Here is a 23,958-nt window from a genome sequence, read left to right as displayed (position 1 = left end):
TAACATTTCAGTCCCTTTTCAGTCTCCTTGATGAAAGTAGACTTACTTTTTACCAGTTTTTATTATCTAAGATCTATTTTTAGCTAGTTTGAGTCTCTTCTTCTTCATTGAAAAAATATGGTTGAGAATATTTACTAAAAATTTTATATGACAAAATTAACAGTGATGAAGGTTTCAAGAGTCTCACATTATTAGGGTTTAGTTAGTGAGTGAAGTAAAGACTCAAACAACTTCTACTACAAAAACATTTAATAGAAACACAGGTTTGCTTTTAAAATATGTCTCTGAAAACTTACTATACCATATCCAACTTTAAATACACTCACTGATCACTTTATTAGGTACACCTGTTTTTGATGTGGCCGGCCAATCACATGGCAGCAGCTAAAATACTTAAGTTTGTAGATATGGATAAGACAGCATAAGACCTTACAGAGTGTCGCTCCTGTCAGCTAAAAACAGCAAACTGAGGGTAAAATTCATATGAGCTCAATAATTTTGACAATAAATATTGTAAAAAATGTTTTCTGGTCTAGTTGGCTTCCATTTCTGCAGAAACATCCAAATCCAGTACAACACACATCATGACCATCTCTGCATGCATCGTGTCTGCCATGTGATTTTGGTGATATGATATTTGCACCAATCAGCAACTAAACAGCCATACCTATGTAATGATTGGTGAGAACATACCATTAAGATGCAGCAACACATGCAGCAAACCTGAGCGTAAACAACAGCTCTCATCCAGAGAATAGAGGGCAGATTAAAATTGGATGATAAATACAGGTTTTCTCAATTCTGATAACAAAATTTCCTCAACTTAAGTTCCACATAAAATGCTGCCTGAACGCCTCTAAAAAACATCTAAACATCTAAACATCCTTAGAGTTAAACATTTCTTTAAATCATTTATAGAGGTTTTCGTCGAAGTTCATTCATGGTCAGCCGCCGTGTCTCCAGGACAGTTGGAGCTCAAGTCTTCTTCATCTGTGAACAAATAAAAACAAATACAGGATATCTGCAAAGATGGATAGTAAACAATAAAATCCTGTTGTCATCTGTCTTACCGTTAAAGTTCGTCCCACACCATATGCAGTAATAGTGGACTCCTCTTAGATAAGACGTCAAAATGTGTAGCTTGTCAAAGGACTGAAACAGAAAGGAACAAACAGAATATGCTTCAGTCTTAATCTGGATTTATCACCAGTTTTATTCAAGATACATTAATTTCTATATAATATCCCAGCACAGACCTGTAAACGGGGGCATCTTAATAAATTAGAACATTGAGGAAAAATTAATTTATTTCAGTAATCAGGCTTCACCTTTTCTGGAGTTTATCAGTTAGTTAGTTATTTTATTCCATGCCTTTCCCCTGTAGAAGCTCTCGTAGGTCACCATTTTTCACAAAGTCCTCAAATGGTTTCCATATTTCCTTTTAAACTGGCATTTTTTCAGGATCTTTGTTTTTCTCTCCATCAACCTACAGTTTACAATATTCTTATTCCAGGCATCTATTTTAGGGGCAACAGTTTTCTTTCAGTTGATAACTAGCATTTGTTTGCATGAAGCATAAAGACGTCTATAGTTTTATATTCTTCGTTTCATAACTTGAGATTTGAGGGATATAAATACAACAACATGATTTTAGATTCTAAAGGAATATTTATAGATAAAATCGCCCTTATTTCATTGATCATTTTCCCTCCAAAATGTTTTGGTTTTAACACATTCCCAAATGCATCTTAAATCATGTTTTTAAGTGGGAGACCACAGACGAACGCTCTGAAGGCACACACTAGACTGCCAGACTGTGAGATCTCAGCAAGCTGTCCTGGCATGAATGAAGCAAAAATTAAAAAATGAGGAAAGAAAATAATGAGGGTGAAACTGAAATAAAATTGTGTGTTTATATCTGTAACACCCTGCTTCAACCTGGAATTGTAATAATAATAGTAAAAAAAATAATAACAATAAATAACTAATAATAATAATCATAATAATAATAATCATAACAATAATAATAATTATTATTATTATCATTATTATTATTATTATTTTATATTTTATTATTATACTACTACTACTAATAATAATAATAATAATAATTATCATTATTATTGTTTTTATTGTTATTATTACTATTATTATCAGTCACTGAAAATATGATAAAAAGAAAAAAAATATTGATTTAAAGATGAAAGATACAAGAAGCAGTAGTAACAAATTAAACTGACTACATGGAAGAATAAAAAAGGAATGGAAATTGGATGAAATATTAAAAACCTAGACCAGTGGTTGAATACAACAATCACATAGACAAAGGACCATGGATAAAACTCAATTCACAAGATTCGTAAACATCAGTTCCATTTAATATTCAATATTTGAGGTAAGGGAGGCACAGATGTGATAGGGAGCAGGAAAAAATCGTATTTACACTACACACTGGAGAATTATTTAGTTGTTTGTGATGAATCGACCTGGGCCGCTCACCTCTGATCATGAAGGAGGACAAATTTGGCCTGAATTTGGTGCTTAAAATCTTCTCATGTGAGGCCAGCCTAACAGGAAAATACTTGAACCTAAATCAGATCTTAGTGTGTAAACGCACACATGTCTAGTTTAAATATCACTAAATGAAAGGTATATACTCACAGTTAATTCATCTGTTTCCTCCTCTTCCTCCTCCTCTTCCTCCTCATCCTCCTGTATGTCAGGCCAGTACCACTCCTCTCTAGGGGCGCTGATGCCCTGAAAACACCATTTAGACACACAAGGTTTCACACAAATTTAAAAAAAAGCTTTTGATCTAAATTATATTAATGTGAAGTAGATTATTATTTTAGAAACTGTGATTTAAAGAAAAAGTCTCTACATTTTAGTATATCATGTCTCATTCTATCTAAAGGTAATTATATACACATTATTTTAATGATTAGTTTAACTTTAAAAGCATGGATGAAATAAAAGCATTGATTGATGATTCAAACCTTTTGACTATCAAGGTGCTCACAGGCTCGCTGACTCTTCCTGAGATCTGCTTCAATCCTACGCTCCTCCCTCTCTGTCCGTACTCTTGACCTATTAGAGATAAATACACAATATTACACACTATGACACACTCGCACAGCAAAAGGAGAATGTCTAGCAGCATTGTTTATCACTGAAACTGCATCAAACTGAACCTGAAGTCTTCCAGAGATTTGGTCTCGTTGCGTTGTTGGGCTCGTACTTTCTGACGATAATTTTCAAGTTCTTCCTCTGCTTTCCGTTTCTTTACTTCTTCCATTCCAATGCCACCTCTGTCTGATTGAAAAAAGGAGAGAATCCACATAAACAATGTTGGAGAGCACATTTTCAGACCAAGGCACTTAGATAATTTAAAACTAGATCACCAACCTGTTTTGATATTCAGTGGAATAGGATCCACTCTTCCTGCTCCTGATGGGAGAAACAGAAATTAACATTAACACAGAAAAGAGAAAACAGAAAGAGAAAAAGGACTGTGATGACTTATAGCAGTGGTGTCAAACTCAAGGCCCGGGGGCAAAATCCAGCCCGTGGAACAGTTAAATCCGGCCCACAAGATGATCTCTTATTTCTGTTATAACTGGCCCATCAGTCTGAGGTCTGCAGATTTCCTCAAGTATAAAAATTTGAACTTATCCTTGATGATTTAAGAAATCCTTGTTAAATCACAAAATCTAAAAAAGTAAGGAGTAAAAGTTATTAGATAAGAAGTCAGGAATGTGTTTTAATTTCATATTTTCAATTTAGCATCTCACAATAAGAACTCAAACTTAGGATTTTGACTTTTTATTTCATACTTTGAGCATTTGAACTTATAGTTTTGACTTTTTATTTAAAATTTTGAGCTTTTAGAATCATATTTTAAAATTTCAAGTCATATTTTGACCTTTTTAACTAATTACTTTGAATTTTATCTCATATTTTCAATTCCAGACTTTGACTTCATAATCCCATAGTTTGACCTTTTAGACTCAAAATTTAAAATTTTGAATCATATTTAGACTTTTAATTTCATGATTACAAATTTCATTTCATATTTTGACCTCTTAAGCTCATGATTTTGACTTCTTTCTAATATATTTGTCATTAAAAAACATTATATTCCATTTCAATTTCATGTTTTGACCTTTTTGAACGGATAGATTTACTTCTCTCATATTATGAGCTTTTAACGTATCTTTTTTACTTTTTAAACCTCAAAATTTTTTATCATCGTTGCAAAGATTTTTCAAAATATACGTGTTTTATAACACATTAAAACTCACCCTCCTTCCCGAGGCCTTGGCCAGCTTTGTAACCCATTTTTTGCAGAAGAGCGAAGCCCTTGCTCTGGTTGCTGATGGCGTTTTGTAAAGCTGCTTCTCTACTCTCCTTCTCCTGCTCCTTGAAGCTCTTCTGTCGATTCTTGACATTTGTCTCTTTCTGTTTGATCTCCTTCTTCATCGCTTCTTTTACCCTCCTCACCATGCTGACACCGGGTTTCACGTCTTGTCTGACAGACAAAGAACAGAGAAACATTAGACTTCATTGGATTAAGGTCGTGCAGAAATCAAAATTTTAAATTCTACTATGATTCTAGTAAAGATCGCGTAATGCTGACACGTTTAAGTCCTAGACACCTAGACACCCTGTTTTTCACTTAATAAAGAAATGTTATCCAGTTCTGATCGAACCACCGCTATAGCTGCACACTAATCTCTTCACTGCCCACTGTTGTTTGCACACTTGCAGTCGTTTCAGCTAAACGCCTGTGGCTACCGTCTCTTTCTCCTCAAATGACACTGATTGGTCCGGTCATTCTCTGCCTGGGAGCGAGCTTATTTATTTGAAGCTTTCTAGGATGGATGGGCCTGATGGACCCTGGACTGTCCCACCAGTTAACCTAACCAGCATGTTTTCTGCAAGGTTATCATAGTTAACTAAAACTAATGACATATATGTCTGTGAGGCAACATTGATAGTCCTGGACCACTTTGTACCCCCTGAATGAAACCTGTCTTGAGTGCAAAAATTCTTGGGGTCTTGAAAAAAGCAAAAAAAAAAAAATGTACATAAAAACAACTTAACTTTAAGATTTTGCATTTCATGACTTTTTTGAATGTATTTTTTCCTGTTTCATGAAATATTCTTAGGAAAATTCAAATGTGACCTGACGGCCTCTGTAGTTTATTCAAAGCGTTGGAATTACTTAATACTGATCCTAACAATAAGAGAAACAGTATAATTTTCAATACCTAGTATCAAAAAGAACTGATATTTCTGACGATCTTGACTCGAATAACAACGCATTTATAGCTTAATTTAAAGCTTCTGAACGTTAGAAAATGAACGTTTGCAAACACACATGCAGAGCATGGCGCTAATAAAGGAAGATTTACTATGTTATCGTAAAAAACTGAACTATCTAACCCCCATGCTCATAATTAAACCAACAAACCCCCGTATAAATGAGCTAGGAGTGCCTGAATTATCAAAACGTTCAAACGTCACAGAAAACAACAGTGACCAGTAAGTTTTAATCTGAAAAACTCACATAATATTAAAGTACTCAGCCTCTTTCCCCCAATTAAACGCAACTGTGTGCATTTCCTGGATTTTTTAATCTGTAAACGTATTTATATTTAATCATTCAGAAATATTTACATGCATGCTGTTCAGCTAAATTCTTTCTCTTCATTACAGATCGACTCTCATATTAAAATAACCACACTTACATTTTACTGAGAAACGCGTCTGACATGTAGTCTTCCTCCTCATCAGACATTTTATCACTATAGTAGAAAAAAATAACAAAAACAAAAGTAGATCCGATTCAGGGGGAAAGAAAACTAGCCAACTGTACGTCTCTATCTGCTCCACGGTTGTTTGGTTCGTTCACAAATACAGTACGTGTAGCAACAAGGTGCTTGAGAAGTAAAACGTTCCGGTCAGATTTATAAACTATGCGTGTGATTTATGAACGCAAGGAGACAAAAATAACCTCAACAGAAACAAAACCTAACCGAACTAGACCTAAACAAACATGATGTATTTTTAAAGGTTTGAAAGACTGCTGAATATTTACTCATATTAGCTCAAGAGCATAAAATTTAGACTTTATATACATAATGATGTACTTTATAAAAATATAATACATATTTCTAGCGTAATATTTAATCATATATTGATATATAAAAGACACTGTTTTGTATTAATAAATAGGCTTTTAAGTTATTTATGGACATGAACATCTTAAATATGAATTTGTACTTATTATTGAATTAAAAGGCAAGCAATCAATTAATATTGCTTATCTGGATAATCAATAAGAAAATAATTTAATTTGCAATTTAAACAGACTCATGTAATAAAATTGTATTTTTATTAAGATAAAAAAAAAATAAGCCAAGAATTTCTATTTTTAAACTGAAATTGACATTCACGTGATAGATTGAAATCCTTAGATTTTCTCTTTTTTCAAATTTTATTACAGACACAAGGTCCAGATGAAATTTAAAAAAACAATAAACAAACACATAAACAAACAAACAAGAAATACAACACATAAAGGACAGAACAATACATATATGTTGTCATAAAGGCGCAATGAAGTACATAAATTTAATTCAGTATGAAAATAATTAAACAAGTTTACACTTAACAGAGGGATCTGTACTGTTGTTTCTATATTGGTGACATGTATCTCACAGTGTTGTTTTTGATGTTAGTCAGAGCAAAAATGATTTAGTTCCCAGAGGAATCAAGTCAGCAGATAAATATATACACAGGTTTCTGTCATTACAGCATGTAGAGTATTGAATCCTGCAGTCACAAACATCTCACTTGCACTGCAGCATTTAAACAAATACAAAAAAAAAAAAAAAAAATACACACAACCAAAAAAATGAGCTAATACATTTTTTTTGTGTTATTAAAACTAACAGGTAAGTAGGTAACTTTACATCTTTCTATCAGATTTATACATTTCTTAATGATTTGTAACAATAATTAAAGTAATAATGATAATGCCAATTATATAAATTTAGTTAATGTAATTATTTTTCCAATTATTTTTTCATGTATCTTTTAATTCTCCTAAGCTACATATATATTGTCTAAAATGTTTGAGGCTAAGAATATGAATGTGAATATAAATCAAATTATTATTATTATTATTACTATTATTATTATTAATACACATTTTTATTTATATACACATTTTTATTAGCAGTATTTGCCATAATTATTCTTTTCTTGAGCAACATGTAATGGATAATAGTTTTAAGATATATATATATATATGATTATATTATTTTTTACCATTATATAATATTATTATATTTTTATCATTACAAGTTTCATGTATTAGAAAAGCCTTTATATTTTCAGTTTGCTTCAAAAAGATATATAGCATATTATTGTATTTTTTTTATTGTATTATTATATTGTTACTGTTATCATCTTGTATTATTAGAATTCTATTTTGTTTTTTCTGTTTTATTTTATTTTCAAGAGTTAAGAATTTGAAAAAACAAACTCTAAAAAAAAGCTTTCATCAAGATCTTTGTCTCATAATCAACCATTTTTTTGTCATTTGGTACAACCAAGTTTTTTCGAAATTTTAAGAATTTTGTTTTTTAAAATTATAACAGTATTTTTAAATTCGTTAAATAACTGCTTTATTCCAGTAAAATTACCTCTATTAAAAGGCTTATTATTTGATAGTTCTGTTTACTTTTTTCATCCAGGTTATTCAAAAACTTTATTTTTTAAATTCAGTTTTTCTTTTTTCTTTTTTTTTTGTTCCATCATTTATTAATATCTTCGTTATGTTTTTTAATGTTTGTATTAAAGCGGTTTCACATCGGACACATTTTAGTGCAACACCGTCGATACTCGTCGTCATTCATCCTGGGTTATCGAAGCACAGGTAGGAGGATGCTTACGTTTACACCTTAAATATCAGTAAAGGTTGTTCGTGAGGTAATTTTCGGCATGTTTATGATTTAAAATGTGACTACAGACAGCTGAGAAATTATTAATGGCGGCGTGAATGGCCGGAGTAAAGCCTGTTCCTCGTAGTAACTAGCTAGCTTATGTTGCTAACGCCTATCAACAGCTGGAGGCTGGCAGCTGTCAACAGAAGAGGAAAGCGTTAACACCGCTCAGCTTCGACGTTTTGGTTTACTATATTTTATACAATAATTACACACTGATCCGTCTTAAGCAGTAGTGCTAAGGTGCTGTTGCAACACTTTGTGGTTGATAATTGATGTGATTGGATGAAAGGGTTAAAGGAAAGACACCTGCTAACAGGGAAAACCTCCTCATGTATGTATTTTAGAGGCGAGGAGTACAGCTCTGTGTTAAAGGGTCCTCACCATGGAGCTGGCTCACAGTCTGCTGCTCAATGAAGATGCTTTGGCCCAGATCACAGAAGCAAAGAGGCCTGTCTTCATCTTTGAATGGCTCCGCTTCCTGGATAAAGTGCTTGTGGCTGCAAATAAGGTGACTGCTCAGTTTCATGTTTCGTTTTCCTGCATTAGTTTCATCATCAGAATCCTTTTATGACCTTTATGTGTTTGTAAATATTAGGTGGATGTGAAGGAGAAGCAGAAGAAGCTGGTGGAACAGCTCACAGGGCTGATCAGCAGCGCTCCAGGACCGCCAACAAGGAAGCTGCTGGCCAAGAACCTGGCTACCCTCTACAGCATCGGAGACACCTTCACAGTGTTTCAGACTCTGGATAAATGCAATGAAATCATCAAAAGCAAGGATGACACGCCTGCGTACTTACCGACAAAACTGTAAGATCTCATTTAAACGTAGAGTTTCTCTTTTTATGTCATATCTGTTTACAGTTTCTACACCAGAATGATTCCTTATGTGTTCATGGAATAATTCTACTTTAACAATTATCTGATTTAAATGATAACTCATGCAGAAGAAATCAAACACTGACCAGACTAGACATGCTGCAACCTTGGGCACCCATACAATGCATTTCAACCACTGATCTGGGTCAGGTTCTGACCCAGAACTTGGCACTGATGATAAATGATTTTGCGATTAAAAGGTGAACATGATAAGTTAAAAACTCAAAATCCGAGATAAAAAGTCAAACTTGTAAGTTTAAAGGGTAAAATCATGGCGTTTAAAGTCAAAATGATGTTTTTAAAAGGCAAAATACGAGATAGAATATTGAAACCATGAATTTTAAAAGTCAAAAACTGAGATAAAATTCAAAATCATAATTTTTAACACTTAAAATATGAGGTAAACCTCGAAATCATGAGTTTCAAATGTCAAAATATGAGAAAAAAATAAAAAATCATGAGTTTTTAATGTAAAACAATGAGATAAAAATGAAAGTTGGGAGCTGAAAATGTCAAAACGTGAGATGAGAGTGAAAATCATGATTTTAAAAAGTAAAAAAATTGAGATAAAATAAAAAATCCTGCGTTTTGAAGGTAAAAAAATGAGAGAAAAGTTAAAATCATGACTTTAAAAGGTCAAAATAGGATTTAAAATGTAAAGGTAAAAATATGAGATCGAAGTCAAAGTTATGAGAGGTAAAGGTTAAAATGTGAAATAAAAAATGAAAACCATCACTTTTAGTCATAACTGTGAGATGCAAAATTGAAAATGTAGAGAAAACACTAATTTCTTCCCTGCGTTCCCGACTTTCTGTCAAATAATTGTTACTGTTTACTTTTTTCTCATTTTTATGACTCAACAAGGATATTATAAATCATCAAGGTTAAGTTTGCGTTTGAGCCTGTGAAGTTGAACAGTGCGTGGAGAGCGGTAGCCTCGGTATACAGGCGTCAGGTGTCATTTAATGAGCTGTTTCCTCAAGTTTTTAATATTTTTATTGACTTAGAGATAAATTGATGTATCATGAAAATAAGTGACTGACTAATCAATGACAAAACTAACCCTCCCTTTGATGTTACTGTGTTTAACCTGATACTCACTGTGTATGTTTGTTAGTATTCTGCTAGTTTAATGTACAGGGACATCCATAAGCTGTTCAGCAGTGTGTTTAGTGCGTTCTGCTGCAGCTCTACCTTTAAGGGTATTAGTTGTTAATCCACACAAAGACGTTTCATATTTAAAAGGAGGGATTAAGTTCACATCAGCAGACATTATGCTGCATTTATTGCTGGTATTAATGGCATCTAACAATAATTGAGCTGCATCGGAGTTTCCCTGCAGTGTTACACCATCCTTTATTATTCCTGAAAAACAGTCAGAAAGTCCCAGCTGATATGGAAGCCACCGTGCTTTTTTTGCAATCATGATTCACATGACATGTTTTTACAAAATTATCACCAATCAAATATAAATCAGTGGAAATACTACCAGGATGCGAGGCTTGTAACTGGTTTTAACTGACAACTTCACATCCTCGCTTCCCTCCACTGGCTCCCTGTCACTTTTAGAATTGATTTTAAGATTTTACTGATCACTTTAAAAGGTTGCTTGGGTCTTGCATCTGGTTGCATTTGTGAAGTACTGACCCCTTACAAGCTATCATGAAGCCTTAGATCCTTGGACGTGGGGAGTTTGTTGTTCAGCCCCTCGGCTTTTGAACAACCTGCTCGAGAAAATCAGGTTAAGGGTTAGATTCAGTAACATCTTCTAAACCCCACCTCAAAACATTTACAACACACAAAACTTTTACAGACATGTTTATGTGATGTCCCCTCTAATCATGTATTTATTTTACCTCTTTTTACTCCTTTAGATGCACTTACTCAAATAATTCATGTCTTATCCTTCAGTTTTGATTCCTTTCATCTTTGTTTTATCTCTCCTGATGCGATGGCATCTCCTTCTCTTACATGGGACTTTTTTTTTTTGCTGACTTTTGTTCCACAGTTTATTCTGACAGCCTTGTTTGACTTTCAAGAACTCCTCTGCTTTGTCCAGTTTTTGATGTTAATAATTTCAGTAGTCCCTGAGTTCATGCCTTTGCTATGTCTGTTCTAGCGCTTTGTAAACATCTTTTTTTAAAGGTGTTTTATTTTGTTTTCTTGCAGTGCTGCTGTGGCATGTGTTGGAGCTTTTTATGAGAAGATGGGCAGGATGTTGGGGAGCTCCTTTCCAGACACCATCAATAATCTTTTGAAGGCTTTAAAGAGCGCAGAGGTAGGACTCTTCAGAGGAGAAAATGAGAAATATTGGTTTTTATTTATTTGTGAAGAGTTTTACACTGAAATGAAGCTGCGAGGATAACAGTAGCATGCTTCATTCAGTTCTGGACATTTCATTGATTTGAATCTTTGTGTTTTCTCTGTTTATTTAGTCCCAGGGCAGAGGAGAGATCCTCCTCAGCCTGCAGAAGGTGCTCAGTGGACTGGGAGGAGCTGCAGCTTCGTGTCACAGAGACATCTACAAGAACGCTCGCTCTCTGCTCACAGACAGGTCGATGGCTGTGCGCTGCACCGTGGCTAAGGTTGGTGCAAAAAAATATCTTTAAGTAGGAAAGTTATAAAACCAGGATTTCGTGCTACCAATGCGACTCAGAGAGCGTGTTGATAAGAGTATCAATAATAAAGGAAATAGCAATACCCATCCATCCCTTATATTTCATGTTTCATGTAATGAATTTAATTTTCTTAAATTGAAGACCTTTTTGTAGTAGGTATTTTTCTATTTTTTACTCCATATTTTATTTTTTAAATATTAAGAGAAATGTCAGCAGGCCTTAGATCATAAACTTTTGATACTGTGCTTAGATAATATGTAAAAGGAAAATTTTAGGGTTCAAAATAAAGAAAATTAAATGTTATTCAGTTCAATTCAGTTCAGTTTATGCCTGGGGAGGGGGCAGTTAAAGGCACTTAGAGTAGCAGCATTACAAAAAGAGCAGAAGTCTAACATAAAACTGCAATTGCAAATATAAACAGCATATTAAAAAAGAGGTTTTTAAACCATATATACAGTAAATGCATGTCTTTATATAAAAATTAATACTGTAGACAAACAATTTTAAATGATGGTCTCAGACAGTGACAATACAGCATTTAAATTAGTGCTGTTACTCGATTCTCAGTGCCTGTTGGAGCTGCAGAATGAGGCGGTCTTCATGTGGACCACAGAGCTGGAGAACGTCGCCACTCTCTGTTTTAAAGCTTTGGAGGGATCTAACTACGGTGTCCGGGTGGCGGTGGCCAAACTGCTGGGGACGGTCATGGCCACAGCGCTGATGCCAAAACAAGCAGCAGGTAGGTTTAAGATTTCTACCTGAATGTTTTACTAGACCAGCTCCTGGCTTTTCTATGTTTTTAATTCATTGTGTTTTATTCCATCAGTGATGCGTCAGAACGTGAAACGGGCCACTCTGGAGGAGGTGCTGGAGCTCATGGCCACAGGCTTTCTGCGTGGTGGATCTGGATTCCTAAAGAGCGGAGGAGAGATGTTGAAGGGGGGAGGCTCCGTCAGCAGGGAAGTGCGGGTGGGCGTAACACAGGTGAGGCTAATATGGAAGCATGACTAGACAAATAACTGGTGGAAATGTCGTTTTAGGTGCACCAAAACAACAGGCTTTACTGTTGGCTAGAGAGCATGTGTGATCTCTCTTTCTTTTTGTCCCTTTGCTCTCCCTGTAAGCAGACGTTTTGCTCTAAGTATCAATGAAGGATAGATTTTTTGGAATACCTATTTGCCATTCCTGAATCAATTCTGTTTACATTTATAGTGCCAAGAAGTACTATAAAAAGCCAGTTTATTGCCTTATTTCAGGTAGAATGTAGAACGACAGAGCTAGCAGCAGTGACACATAACGAGCAGACGGTGTGTGATACCATGAGGGTGTGTGTTTAGTTTTTTTTGCCACTCTTCAGCAATTATTGTCACTTTAGGACACATTTTGTCCATTCTAACCCCCTTTTGCCTTTCTTGTTACTTTTAACCAATTTTTGCTACTTTTAAATCATGTTTTGACTCTTTTTGACAATTTTAATCATTTTTTACCACTTTTTTGCCCCTTTTAACTCATTTTTTCCACTTTTCAGCTATGATTGTCACTTTAAGATACCTTAAATTCATTCTAACTACTTTTTGCCTTTTTACACTTTATATCAATTTTTTACCCCTGGTTTGCACTCTCAATTGTTTTTTTTTTCACTTTTCAGCATTGTTTGTCTCTATACGACACTTTTAATCCATTTTTGCTGCTTGTTACGTGTCTTTGCAATTTCTCAACCTCGTTTTTTGCTACGTTTTTGCACTTTTAAGTCATTTTTGCCAGTTTTTGCCCTTTTTGAAAACTACTTTTTTGCCCCTTTAACACAGTTTTGCTCCTTTTTAGCAATGTTTGTCACTTTAGGACACTTTAAATCCATTTCTGCCACTTTTAACTCATCTTTGCCACTTTGATCAAATTTTTTGGCCACTTTCAATTCATTTTTGCCAGTTTTGATTTAAAAATGTATATTAAATCCAGTTCCTATCAAACAGCTGCTATGGCTGCTTCCACGCTAATCTCTTAACCGGCCGCCGTTGTTTACAGGTTTACGGTAACTTAAACCAAACCACACCTGTAGAAACCATCTCTTTCTCCTCTAATGACACTGATTGGGCGGGAAAAAGACTTGATGGTTTTAAGCTTTGAAAGTTAGTTCCACCTGATGACAGACATGGAGTCTGGCCAATCCATCTGCCTTGAAAGTTATAATGAGCAGACGGTGTGTGATACCATGAGGGTTTGTGTACAAGCATTTACAAAGCCAGCACACCGTCAATGTAAAACAGCCTAAAAGAAAAAGTATGCCACTGCCACTGCCACAGTAATGTTGTAAAGTAAAAACCAACCCCCAGTCAAAAATATGTAACTTAGTTTTTAAAATACCAGAAATTGCAAGCCCAATGTTAAAAGGCTTAACGAATCATTTCATCTTTCTTCGTCTTCCTCAGGCCTACGTTGTGTTTGTGACAACGCTCGGCGGTCAGTGGCTGGAGCGTAACTTCGCCACCTTCCTGTCCCACGTGTTGGACCTGGTGTCTCACCCACGGGCCACGCAGACTCACGTCGAGGCCGTGTATTCACGCCGCTGCGTCTCCTTCATGCTGCGCGCCACCCTCGGGGGCTTACTCGGAGAGAAAGCACAAATCGCAGCCGGCAAAGAAATCTGCCAAGCCATCAGCAAGCAAATGAGGGCTGTGGGTAAGGAGGATGGGGGGGAAATATCACGATTCAGAGCATTACAGAGTAAGTACTCATCCTCGATCATTACATTTAATTAGCCTTCATCTAGCTGCTAAAACTCCTGCATGGTTTGTGCTTGTGTGCGTATGGAGGCGGGTCTTTTTTGGGAGATGGTTTTCCCTTTTTATGCTTTCTTGGTTGCTTTTCCCTCTGCATGCTTTTACATTTTTCTTTAACCACAAGCAGCATCATAAACTCTGTAATATTACAAGCCTGATATTCCAGCCATTCATACTTACATTATTGCATTGTCTGCATGGCTGTTTGCCTGCATATTCACCCTTTTTATTGCATTACAATCCCTGAGGAGCAGATAACTCTAAATAACTGTCAACATCTGGCTTACACCAGCAGATAGACTGCATGTACTCCTGAATTCACCCACACACATAGCTAACAAGCCATCCCCCCCTCCACTGCAACAAATCATCATAATATTTGCAAGTTTATCCACTTTTTTGTTTTATTTATTTCAGATCCTCCAAATTTCCACCGTGATAATTTTCAAATCAACATCATCTCATCCAAAAAGGATGATTCTTACTCTGATCTGCTTTGCAACCTTTAAACAGATGTCAAATGTAAATTTTCTTGATACTGATGTTTAAAAGTAAGATATGCTGACTGTTTGTGTCTCTAAGATGGGTTCAAGCTCGTAGTGACTCTTGCTTCTTCTTGCTTTTCCAATCAGATAGAGACATGAGACTTCTCTAAGTGATGTTATATAAAATATCTCTGCAAAAAAAACATAAAGATATTTCCTGGAGTCTTAATGGAAGTGGGCTTCTTTCTGTGATGTGCCTTTTGAAGCTCTGAGGATTTAAGTTCCCCATAAATAACTAGCATTCATACTTTTCAGCCATTCATTTGGCTTCTTTGTAGATTTGTCTTTAGCCATATTAATGCTGTTTTTTAGGTTTAATCATAGATTGATTGACTTTACTGTTCAATGGCTAATAAAATCCTCAGAGCTCTGTGTTTGTGGTGTACAGCAGTGCCATGTTTCTCAGTGTTTTGAATGTTTTTACAGCTATAGTTGCAAAACTTTGGGCCTGATTCACTGAAGGATTTTTGTGCCTGATGCTTAACCTGTAACCTGGTATGCCAGATAGATTTGTTTCACACATCCATCTGGTAAACCACTCACAGACAGTGTTTGGGAAAGGGCAGAGCCTTTGGAAAAAAAACTCAGAGGGGGATTGGATGAATGTTCTGTCTGTCACATCTTTACGGACCAATCAGAGCAACAAAGCACGTGACGGCGCCGCTATCGAGGAGTAGACTCCATGTAGAACTGTAAAACATGAACCGTGGCAACTGAAGACATGTCAATACATGACTTTTGTTGTTGTTGAAAAGTAAACAACTCACCGCTGTTCTTTGTTCTTCTTTTAACAAAGAAATGTCGTCAAGTTCTGATAAAACTGGCGCTTTAGCAGTATCCACGCTAATATCTTCCAAATACTTGCATCGGCCTCTCCTTGCTGCTTGCGTACGTCATGACTCTGCCGCACCCGAAAGTACTGCCCCTTGTCCCTGATTGGTCCTGTCACTTTCTAACCGGGCCCACACTGTTCAGATGGGAGCTTTGCAAGATGGATTCACCAGTGAGAAACACGGAAATGGGCGAATCTATCTGCTTTGCCAGGTTACTAAACCTGAGCAAATCAGTTAAAAAGGCACCATCTAATTCCCAAAACACACAAATACAGTTAAATATGACCTGATAGATGGCAAAACACACATTGTTGCAGGCCTGCACTGCCTCAAAAAAATAAAACACACAACAGGAGCTCAACGGGCAGCCATGGAGCCAGCTGGCCTTGCTGAAGCCACTCAGGAAAGAAGCCACCAAGAAAAGCTTCAAAACAGTTCTTTACATTTCTTTTTAAAGATTGAGCAGTGTAAAGATCAGGGCCAATGCTGATATTGATAATTGAAATAGCTGCTAAGCTGATAGTCAGTACTGTTGCAGATGTTTTTTTCCCTTTACTCCTTTTTGTGTAAGACTCCTACAATGATCAGAGTTTGTCCAACTGGTCAAATCTTGTGATCGATAAAGGACCTTTTCTCTGAATCAACCAGCAGTAAATTTTGGGGTGTACAATATTTTATCAATTTTCTACACCCCTTAGGGCATTCCTTTAGGTTGGGGGGGCTTTAGCCTATCCCAGCTGTCTTGGAGAGGGACGAGGCACACCCTGGACAGGTCACCAGTCAGTCACACGGCAGACATACAGGGACAAACAACACCCACTCACACCTACAGCCAATTTAGAGTCACCAGTTGTCCTAGTGACTTTGTTAGTGCTGTTTTGTGTCTCACTGACATGAAACAGCACAAAACATGGCAACTTCATGGGTGTGTTTTTGTCCAAATATCTTTAAAACAACATGTGTTTTTTTTTTATAAGACCATAAATCAGAGAATTCATGGCTGCAGTCCATTTGAAGTGAATCAGGCCCTTTGTGTATTTTTGATGTGGTCAGGAAGTTTAGTTATTATTCTGTTTGCATGTAATTATAAATACACTGATAAAAATTGAAAAACAGTCTTGAGCTGATAGTTTTAAGATTGTTTTCAGAATTTTAAGGATATTTGATAATTTTTACCCACAATATTTAGGTTAATGTTGCTGACAAAAGTTATTTTCCTGTTCCAGAGGCTGTTGTGAATGACATCAGCGGGGAGAACAAGGCTGGGGCCGCAGACGTCTCAGCCAGTCAGCATGTGATGGTGTGTGCTCTGAAGGAGCTCGGCAGTCTGGTGCAGAGTCTGAGTGCCACAGCTTCACCGCTCATCCAGGAGCCATCTATAGGTCAGGAGCTCAATATTATGGGCAGGGCAGCATGGGATGCCATGGTTTGGCTTATCACAGTAAGGCAATACTAGAAAATAAGCTAGCATAAGGTTTTGTGTCCCATGTTGATGTCTCCTACAGAAAGTATTCACTTCATAAAGTCCCTGTGCATTTGTTATGAATGTATTTACAGTGAATTGATCCATACTTATAACATTTTCATGCCCTTTTCTCAGGACTTCTGGAAACTGTGACCTCCGTCCTGCTGCACCCAAGCATGGCGGCCCGTTTGGCAGCAGCATGGTGCCTGCGCTGTGTAGCCGTTGCACTACCCTATCAGCTGACCCCGCTGCTGGATCGCTGTGCAGAGAGAATCAACAACCTGAAGAGTTCACCCGAGGCTGTGAGCGGGTACAGCTTCGCCATGGCCGCTCTGCTGGGAGGAGTGCACCAGTGTCCACTGGGTATCCCTCACTCCAAGGGCAAGGTAGCATCACCGCCTCATCAATTATGAGCCATTTTTACACGTGCACTTTTAAGCATTTCTGGATTCTCTAGCTGTGTGCGTTCAACTTTGATTCAGTAAAATTTCGTTCAGACTGGCATGCATTTTAAGAATCCAGTTTCAGTCAGACTGACACAATAATTCCACTTTTACTGACTGCATGTAAACGTACTGATTGTGTTTTCTTGTAGCTGGTGGTGAGTATAGCTGAGGACCTTCTGCGGACGGCGGCTCAGAACAGTCGATTGTCTCTGCAGCGTACGCAGGCTGGATGGCTGCTGCTGGGTGCCCTCATGACTCTCGGTGAGTCTCAGACATCTCTCATCTATCTCTGTTTATCACTGCCTCGCCTGCCGCTCACTTTCTCTCATTGCGCGCTCTTCCAGGCCCCTCTCTCGTACGCTATCACCTTCCCAAGATGCTGCTGCTGTGGAGGAACGTGTTCCCTCGCTCACAGAAGGAGCTGGAGGCAGAGAAGGCCAGAGGAGACTCATTCACCTGGCAGGTCACGTTGGAGGGTCGAGCTGGAGCTCTGTGTGGTAAAAAACTTTTTTCTTCTCATCTGCAGCTAAATAAACGCTGACATAGACTTATATCCCGACCTTACGTCACATCTTATTCTTCCCTGATCGATCTGTGCAGCTCTGTCATTGATTTTCCTTGATTCTCAAAGTTGCAGCTGGGTGTGTTTTGTCCTCCATGGCAGTCAGGGCATGCTTACTGTGCCTGTGGAAACACCACATGTGATATGCTACTTGAAGCTGCTGTTGCTGTTGCTGTTGTTGCTGTATTGTAATATCCCAGCATTATTCTCTGACATTCTCTGACATTATTCTCTGACACTGGCTGCAAGTTCTGTTGCCCAAGTTCCCTCCGTTTATCTTGTTTATGGTCCAGTAGGATTTCTTTTTCATCAGGGGGTGTGGGGGTGGACTTGCAGCAATCTCTCCTATGATTCACAGCTACTCTCAATGCTATATCTTGTTATTGTTTAGACTGAGAGCCCTCTAGCTGTGGAATCTAAATACTATGCACTTAAACTAAAAATGCACATGATTTATAAAACATTCATTTAGATGTAGATCCTAGGGCTGCAAGATTAGCCGGTTAAATAAAATCGGATCCCTTTGTAGTTGGCTAACTATTTACTTTCAAACCAGTGGTGTCAGACTCAATCCCAGTGGGGGCCAGAATCTACATTGAGATCTAACCTGAGGGCTGACCAGGATCAACATTTAACCAAAAGATGTCAACCTCATTTTCACCAGTGATGAATTATGGGAAGTAAAAAAACAACTTAGCTCTGATGATAAAGGATTTTTGGATTAAAAAAAGCCAAATTGATAAGTTTAAAGGCTCAAAATCTGAAGTAAAAAGGCTAACTTATTAGTTCAAAAGGTCAAAACACAAAATTATAAGAAAAATAGAATACAAAAAAATAATATACAAGCAGAAATATGAGACTGAAAGTTAAAATCATGAATTTAAAAGAACAAAATATGAGACAAAACTCACAACTGTGAATTTAAACGGTGAAATATGACAATATGAAATAAAAAGTTGTGATTTACAGGTCAAAATATGAAGAAAATTCAAAAGCATGAGTTTTAAAGGTCAAATATGAGATAAAATAAAACATCATGAGTTTTTTAAGGGCAAAATGTGAGGTAAAATTTAAAAGCGTTACTTTAAAGGCTAAATATGAGATAAAATTAAGAGTCATGAGTTTAAAAGGTCAAAATATGGGATAAAAATAATAATTGTAATTTTAAAATGTAAAATATGAGATGAAATAAAAAATTGTGAGTTTAAAAGGTCAAAAAATATGAGGGAAAGAAATCAATATCATGTCTTAAAAGGTCACAATATGAGATAAAAGGCCAAATTTATTTGTTGAAAAGGACAAAATATGAAATAAGAATTCTAAATACTAAGTTTAAGTTGTAATTGAAGATGCAAAATTGAAAAGTGGATATGAAAACACAAATTAATTTTATCTAATTGTTTTTACTCCTGACTCTAAATTTGATGACTAAATGGTATTTTTTATCATCAAGGTTCAGTTTTCATGTTTATACTGGAGTACCGGTGGGCCAGTTATAGTTAAAATATGATATGAACTTGCGGGCCGGGTACGATTGTACCACGGGCCGGATTTGGCCCCCGGGCCTTGAGTTTGACACCCCTGTTTTAAACGCTCAGTCTAATCAGTAATGCAGCCACCTGCTACTAGCACCCTTGTAGTGCTCTTTAACCTGATGTGTGCAACCACTAACTGTTAGCACCGATAGCATCTCATAGCAACAGCAGTGGTTTAGCAACATTTAGATGTAGAAAATGTGAATAAAGTTGTCCAGAGGCAGTGTCCGGTTATACTCAAAAATTACTGAAGCATTGAGGGGTGATATTCAGCACAGGAAAGAGGATTGAAAGCACTGCTAGTGTTAGCCACATTGTGCAAACCAACATCACACTCTTCTGGTGTGAAGCTGTTTACTGTTGCAGTGTGAAGTTTTCAGAATGTCTTTATTTGACTTAACAGTGGTTGGCTAAATGCCGGTATAATTTGTGTTTAAGCAGAAATTATTCTGATCACTCGTAGATCCTTGATTTTTTTTCTGTATTCTTTTTGACAGCAGAAGTAATGTCGTGCACTTTTATTGAAGTTGTAACTCTGTAAATTTTAATGCACCAAAAATACAGAAAAAAAAATCTTCTGTGTCTATATGCACTTGACAGAATACCTGCTAGCTGCAGGAGCTTGGTCAAACTTCCCAGAAGTACTCTGACTTAAACTCCTGTATCTCCTTCTGTAGCCATGAGGAGCTTCGTGGCCCACTGTCCCGAGCTGCTGACAGAGGATGTGATCCGTAGACTGATGACGCCCATTGAATGTGCCATGACCATGATGTCTCAGTGAGTTTCTTCTCCATTTACAGATCCAGCAAATGCTCCTCCAGGAGGGTGATGACATTTCACAAGTGTTCTGATTTCTGTTGGTAGTTCTAGTAGTACCACGCACGGGCGCATTGCATGAGATCAGCTGATCTCAGATGAAATGGCAGAGCCTGACACAGTTGCCTACCAGAAGTAACACTCAGTACTATGCTCAGTTAGTTGTATAGCTTTAGCAATAACATTGAACAAATTCTCAATGCACACCTAGACTTGCCTCGGCCTTGCCGCACCAATTGAGAACCACTGCCCTACCACATGGCAACTAACGGCCCTCACTACAAAAACACAACATTCTAGCGTGAATATTAGGCATCAAAAAGAATGGCAAAAAGAACACAAGCGAAAGGAAGTTATAAGTTCTTTCTCTCTTGCTGTGGTTTTACCACAGTCATATGTAGGCCAAGGGCTTCTAGATTGCAGGGGGCTTTTCATGTGATCTTCTGCTGACAGATCATTTTGCCTTGTTGCAATATCTTTGAAATTTGATATATACAGCTCATTCATTTTATAGATTAAGCATCTCTATATCCTTACCAATATCGTAAGAACATCTTTTAACCCTCAGTAGAAGAGTGTGTCCTCTTCAGTTAAAAATGAGGCTGGTTTGATTGTAACCCTGATATTCTACAGCAGGAATACTCAACAGGTGGCTCTTGAGCCACATGCGGCTCTTTTGTGGTGATTTGTGGCTCTTTTATGTCTTAATTTGAAATATATTTACCTAGAAAATCTTAAAAATGGAACCTTTGACCTTAGAAATGACCCATTAATCATCACATTAATCAGTTTGTTTCCCACACTTATACAGTGGATTTTAATGGTCAAACTTAATTGTCAACCTTTATTTTGCAATTTTTGTCTCTTTTTTTAATGTTTTTTTGCAACTTCAATCCATTCCTGCTACTTTTATCCCATTTTTGCCATTTTCATCACTTTTAGCCACTTTTATCCTGCTTCTTTGCAATTTTTTGCCCATCTAAGCTGCCTTTTTCCATTAAATGCCAATTTTTCCCACCTTTTTACAGCTTTTTTTTTGCCAATTTTTAGTCACTTTTCACTCCTTTTTTGCAGCTTTTTGGCCACCTGTAACTAATTCTTTGTGACTTTGCACCCATTTTTGTCACTTTTCAACCAGTTTTCTACATTGTATGCCTATTTGCCCCTTTTTTCTCATTTTTTGCCACTTTTTTGTAGCTTCTTAACCATATTTGCCACTTTTCACCCAGTTTTCTCCATTTTGTGCCTATTTGCCCCTTTTTTTTCCTCATTTTTTGCCACTTTTTTGCAGCTTTTTGACCATTTTTTGCCACTTTCCACACAGTTTTCTCCATTGTATGCCTATTTCCCCCTTTTTCCTCATTTTTTGACGCTTTTTGACACTTTATTGCTGCCTCTCACTTATTTTTCATGTCACTGTAACCCATTTTGCCACTTTTCACCCAGTTTTCTCCATTTGCCTTTTTCCCTTCTTTTTTTGCCCATTTTTTGCAGCTTTTTGACCCTTTCTGTCACTTATTTTCATTGCCATTTCAACCCATTTTTCGCCACTTTTCACCACTTAGATTGTGGCTCTTGCAAAGAAATTTTTCAACAGTTTCGGTCTTTGGTTGAGCAGGGTTGAGTACCGCTGTTCTACATGATGAAGTGTCTTTGGGAAAGAAACTGAACCCCAGCTCACCCCTTATAGCATAGCATGTGCATGCATGTGAATGTTGCTAGTCCTGATTGGCAGCTGGGAGCATAATGTAACACCTGCTAACATCAGAATGAGTAGTACATGTAGAGCAAAAGCTCATTTGAGTGATTGGAAAACTACAAAAGGGACCATTCTTTTCTAGTTCTGTGGTTAATATCTGATAATTGTGTTGTTTGATTTGTCTCTCAGTGTCCCTGCCATCATTAAAGTCCACGGTGCTCACCTGAAAGCGAGTGCAGCGATGGTGAGACTCAGACTGTATGACATCCTAGCTCTGCTGCCGCCTAAGACCTACGAAGGTAAAGCAGTCTTTTCTGATAACTTTACTTTGAAGGGATGTTAGGAACTTTAAAGCAGTGGTTTTAAAAGTAGAAATGATCCCCCTACAGGCAGCTTCAACGCCCTCCTGAGGGAACTGGTGGCAGAATTCACGCTGACTGACAACTCCGCCAACACGACCACGTCCCTGCTACGCTCTCTCTGCCACTACGACGACAGCGTGCTCATGGGTTCATGGCTGCAGGAGACGGATCACAAATCTATCGAGGATCAGGTGAAAAAGTCATCAAATACATCTCCAATTAGAAATTAAACATTCATTTTCAATGCATTTCTCCAACCTCAAGAGCTCCAACCATGTGGAAGTGATTTCCTCATTTATTTCCAAACAAAGTCGCAAAAGACAGTTTAATTTTGAAAGAATGCTGGAGGATAAAACGATTATTCTCCTTTTTAGATTTATTTATTAGTCTATTAAAGGGGCCAAACTGACATGAGAAAGCATGCAAGCTTCACGACTGTTCTTATTAGCAGTAAATCCACCTTAGCAAAATCCGACAGCCAGCCTCTGGAACTCCCTCCCTCTTGACATCCATATCATCAACTTTCCATTTTCAAATCTGTGTCAAACCCTCATTTTAAACTCTCATTTTCAGTCTGATTGTTTTTCCTACTGGTCAGCCAACTTAATACTTTATCAATGTGTTTATGCAGTGTTCATTTATATATTATTTGATTATTATTTCTTATTTATGGACCTTTTTTTAAACTTTGCCTTTGAGACCTTGAGTGCTATGAATGGCACCTACTAATAAAAACCATTGTTATTAATATTAATGTTTTTTTCCTCTTTATCTGTGACTATTTTCAAACAGCTGCAGCCAAACAGCGCGTCCGGCAGCGGCGCTCTTGAACACGACCCCTCCTCCATCTACCTACGTGTCCCTGTAGGAGAGGCCATCCCCGGGCCCCTTCCTCTGGGTGTATCCGTCATTGATGCCTCAGTCGCTCTGTTTGGTGTCGTTTTCCCTCATGTTTCCTTCAAACACAGGTGAGCAGTTTTAATGTTTTTAAAGAATTGAACACTAGGCCCGTTTTCTCTTCACACTGTGCCAAAATTTCGACTGTCCCCTTTCCAAGTCTCCCTCGGGCTGCTCTCTCATTGCAACATGACTGCAACTGTCCAGATTATAATGAAGATCAGCCGTCTAAACTCAGGGCCTTAAAATAACTTTTTTTAATGCAGGGTGAAATCGCCCCTTGATTTTTCTTTTGGGGGTATTTGTAAACCTTTGAAGGGGTTTAAATGGCCTGTCGTCAACCAAAGAAAAACTTAGTGGATCAAAATTACACCGACCAATCAGTTTGTTGTTAAAAGAACAAGAGAGAGAGCAAACCTTCACTTTGTTAAAATTGTTTTAATCTGTGACATGCTCCTCATTGCATCCTTGTAGTGTAAATGATCTTTGAAATGAACATAACAAGCTTT

At 37.1% G+C, this 23,958-nt stretch overlaps 2 protein-coding genes across 3 annotated transcripts in view; one reads left to right on the top strand and one right to left on the bottom strand.

Annotated features, from left to right (window-relative positions):
- Positions 1-231: 231 nt before the first annotated feature.
- Positions 232-5,904, bottom strand: gpatch11 (G patch domain containing 11). The gene is made up of 8 exons (XM_041789746.1): positions 5,751-5,904; positions 4,302-4,528; positions 3,406-3,447; positions 3,192-3,312; positions 2,997-3,087; positions 2,662-2,757; positions 1,071-1,152; positions 232-990 (listed from the first exon to the last, which is right to left on the bottom strand). Exons 1-8 carry the CDS (start codon positions 5,798-5,800, stop codon positions 935-937), a joined length of 765 nt encoding a protein of 254 aa, XP_041645680.1. The 5' UTR covers positions 5,801-5,904; the 3' UTR covers positions 232-934.
- A 1,998-nt stretch (positions 5,905-7,902) lies between these two features.
- heatr5b (HEAT repeat containing 5B) overlaps positions 7,903-23,958 on the top strand; it is a 34,587-nt gene continuing 18,531 nt past the window's right edge. The window contains exons 1-16 of one of the 2 annotated variants that reach the window (XM_041789561.1): positions 7,903-7,945; positions 8,360-8,523; positions 8,611-8,822; positions 11,061-11,169; positions 11,327-11,476; positions 12,077-12,248; positions 12,336-12,493; positions 13,939-14,188; positions 16,894-17,049; positions 17,268-17,518; positions 17,728-17,839; positions 17,923-18,075; positions 20,353-20,452; positions 22,380-22,489; positions 22,580-22,743; positions 23,345-23,520. In XM_041789561.1, coding sequence (XP_041645495.1) covers positions 8,398-8,523; positions 8,611-8,822; positions 11,061-11,169; positions 11,327-11,476; positions 12,077-12,248; positions 12,336-12,493; positions 13,939-14,188; positions 16,894-17,049; positions 17,268-17,518; positions 17,728-17,839; positions 17,923-18,075; positions 20,353-20,452; positions 22,380-22,489; positions 22,580-22,743; positions 23,345-23,520 — 2,399 coding nt within the window. In that variant the 5' untranslated portion in view covers positions 7,903-7,945; positions 8,360-8,397. Of the gene's footprint in view, positions 7,946-8,359; positions 8,524-8,610; positions 8,823-11,060; positions 11,170-11,326; positions 11,477-12,076; positions 12,249-12,335; positions 12,494-13,938; positions 14,234-16,893; positions 17,050-17,267; positions 17,519-17,727; positions 17,840-17,922; positions 18,076-20,352; positions 20,453-22,379; positions 22,490-22,579; positions 22,744-23,344; positions 23,521-23,958 lie in introns of both variants that reach the window. The other variant, XM_041789560.1, reaches the window with a different exon arrangement.

The sequence above is a fragment of the Cheilinus undulatus genome, linkage group 6 (genome assembly GCF_018320785.1).
Source record: "Cheilinus undulatus linkage group 6, ASM1832078v1, whole genome shotgun sequence".
NCBI classification, from domain to species: domain Eukaryota; kingdom Metazoa; phylum Chordata; class Actinopteri; order Labriformes; family Labridae; genus Cheilinus; species Cheilinus undulatus.
Note: the sequence above shows the minus strand (reverse complement) of the source record. Positions and strands in the feature narration are given on the sequence as shown.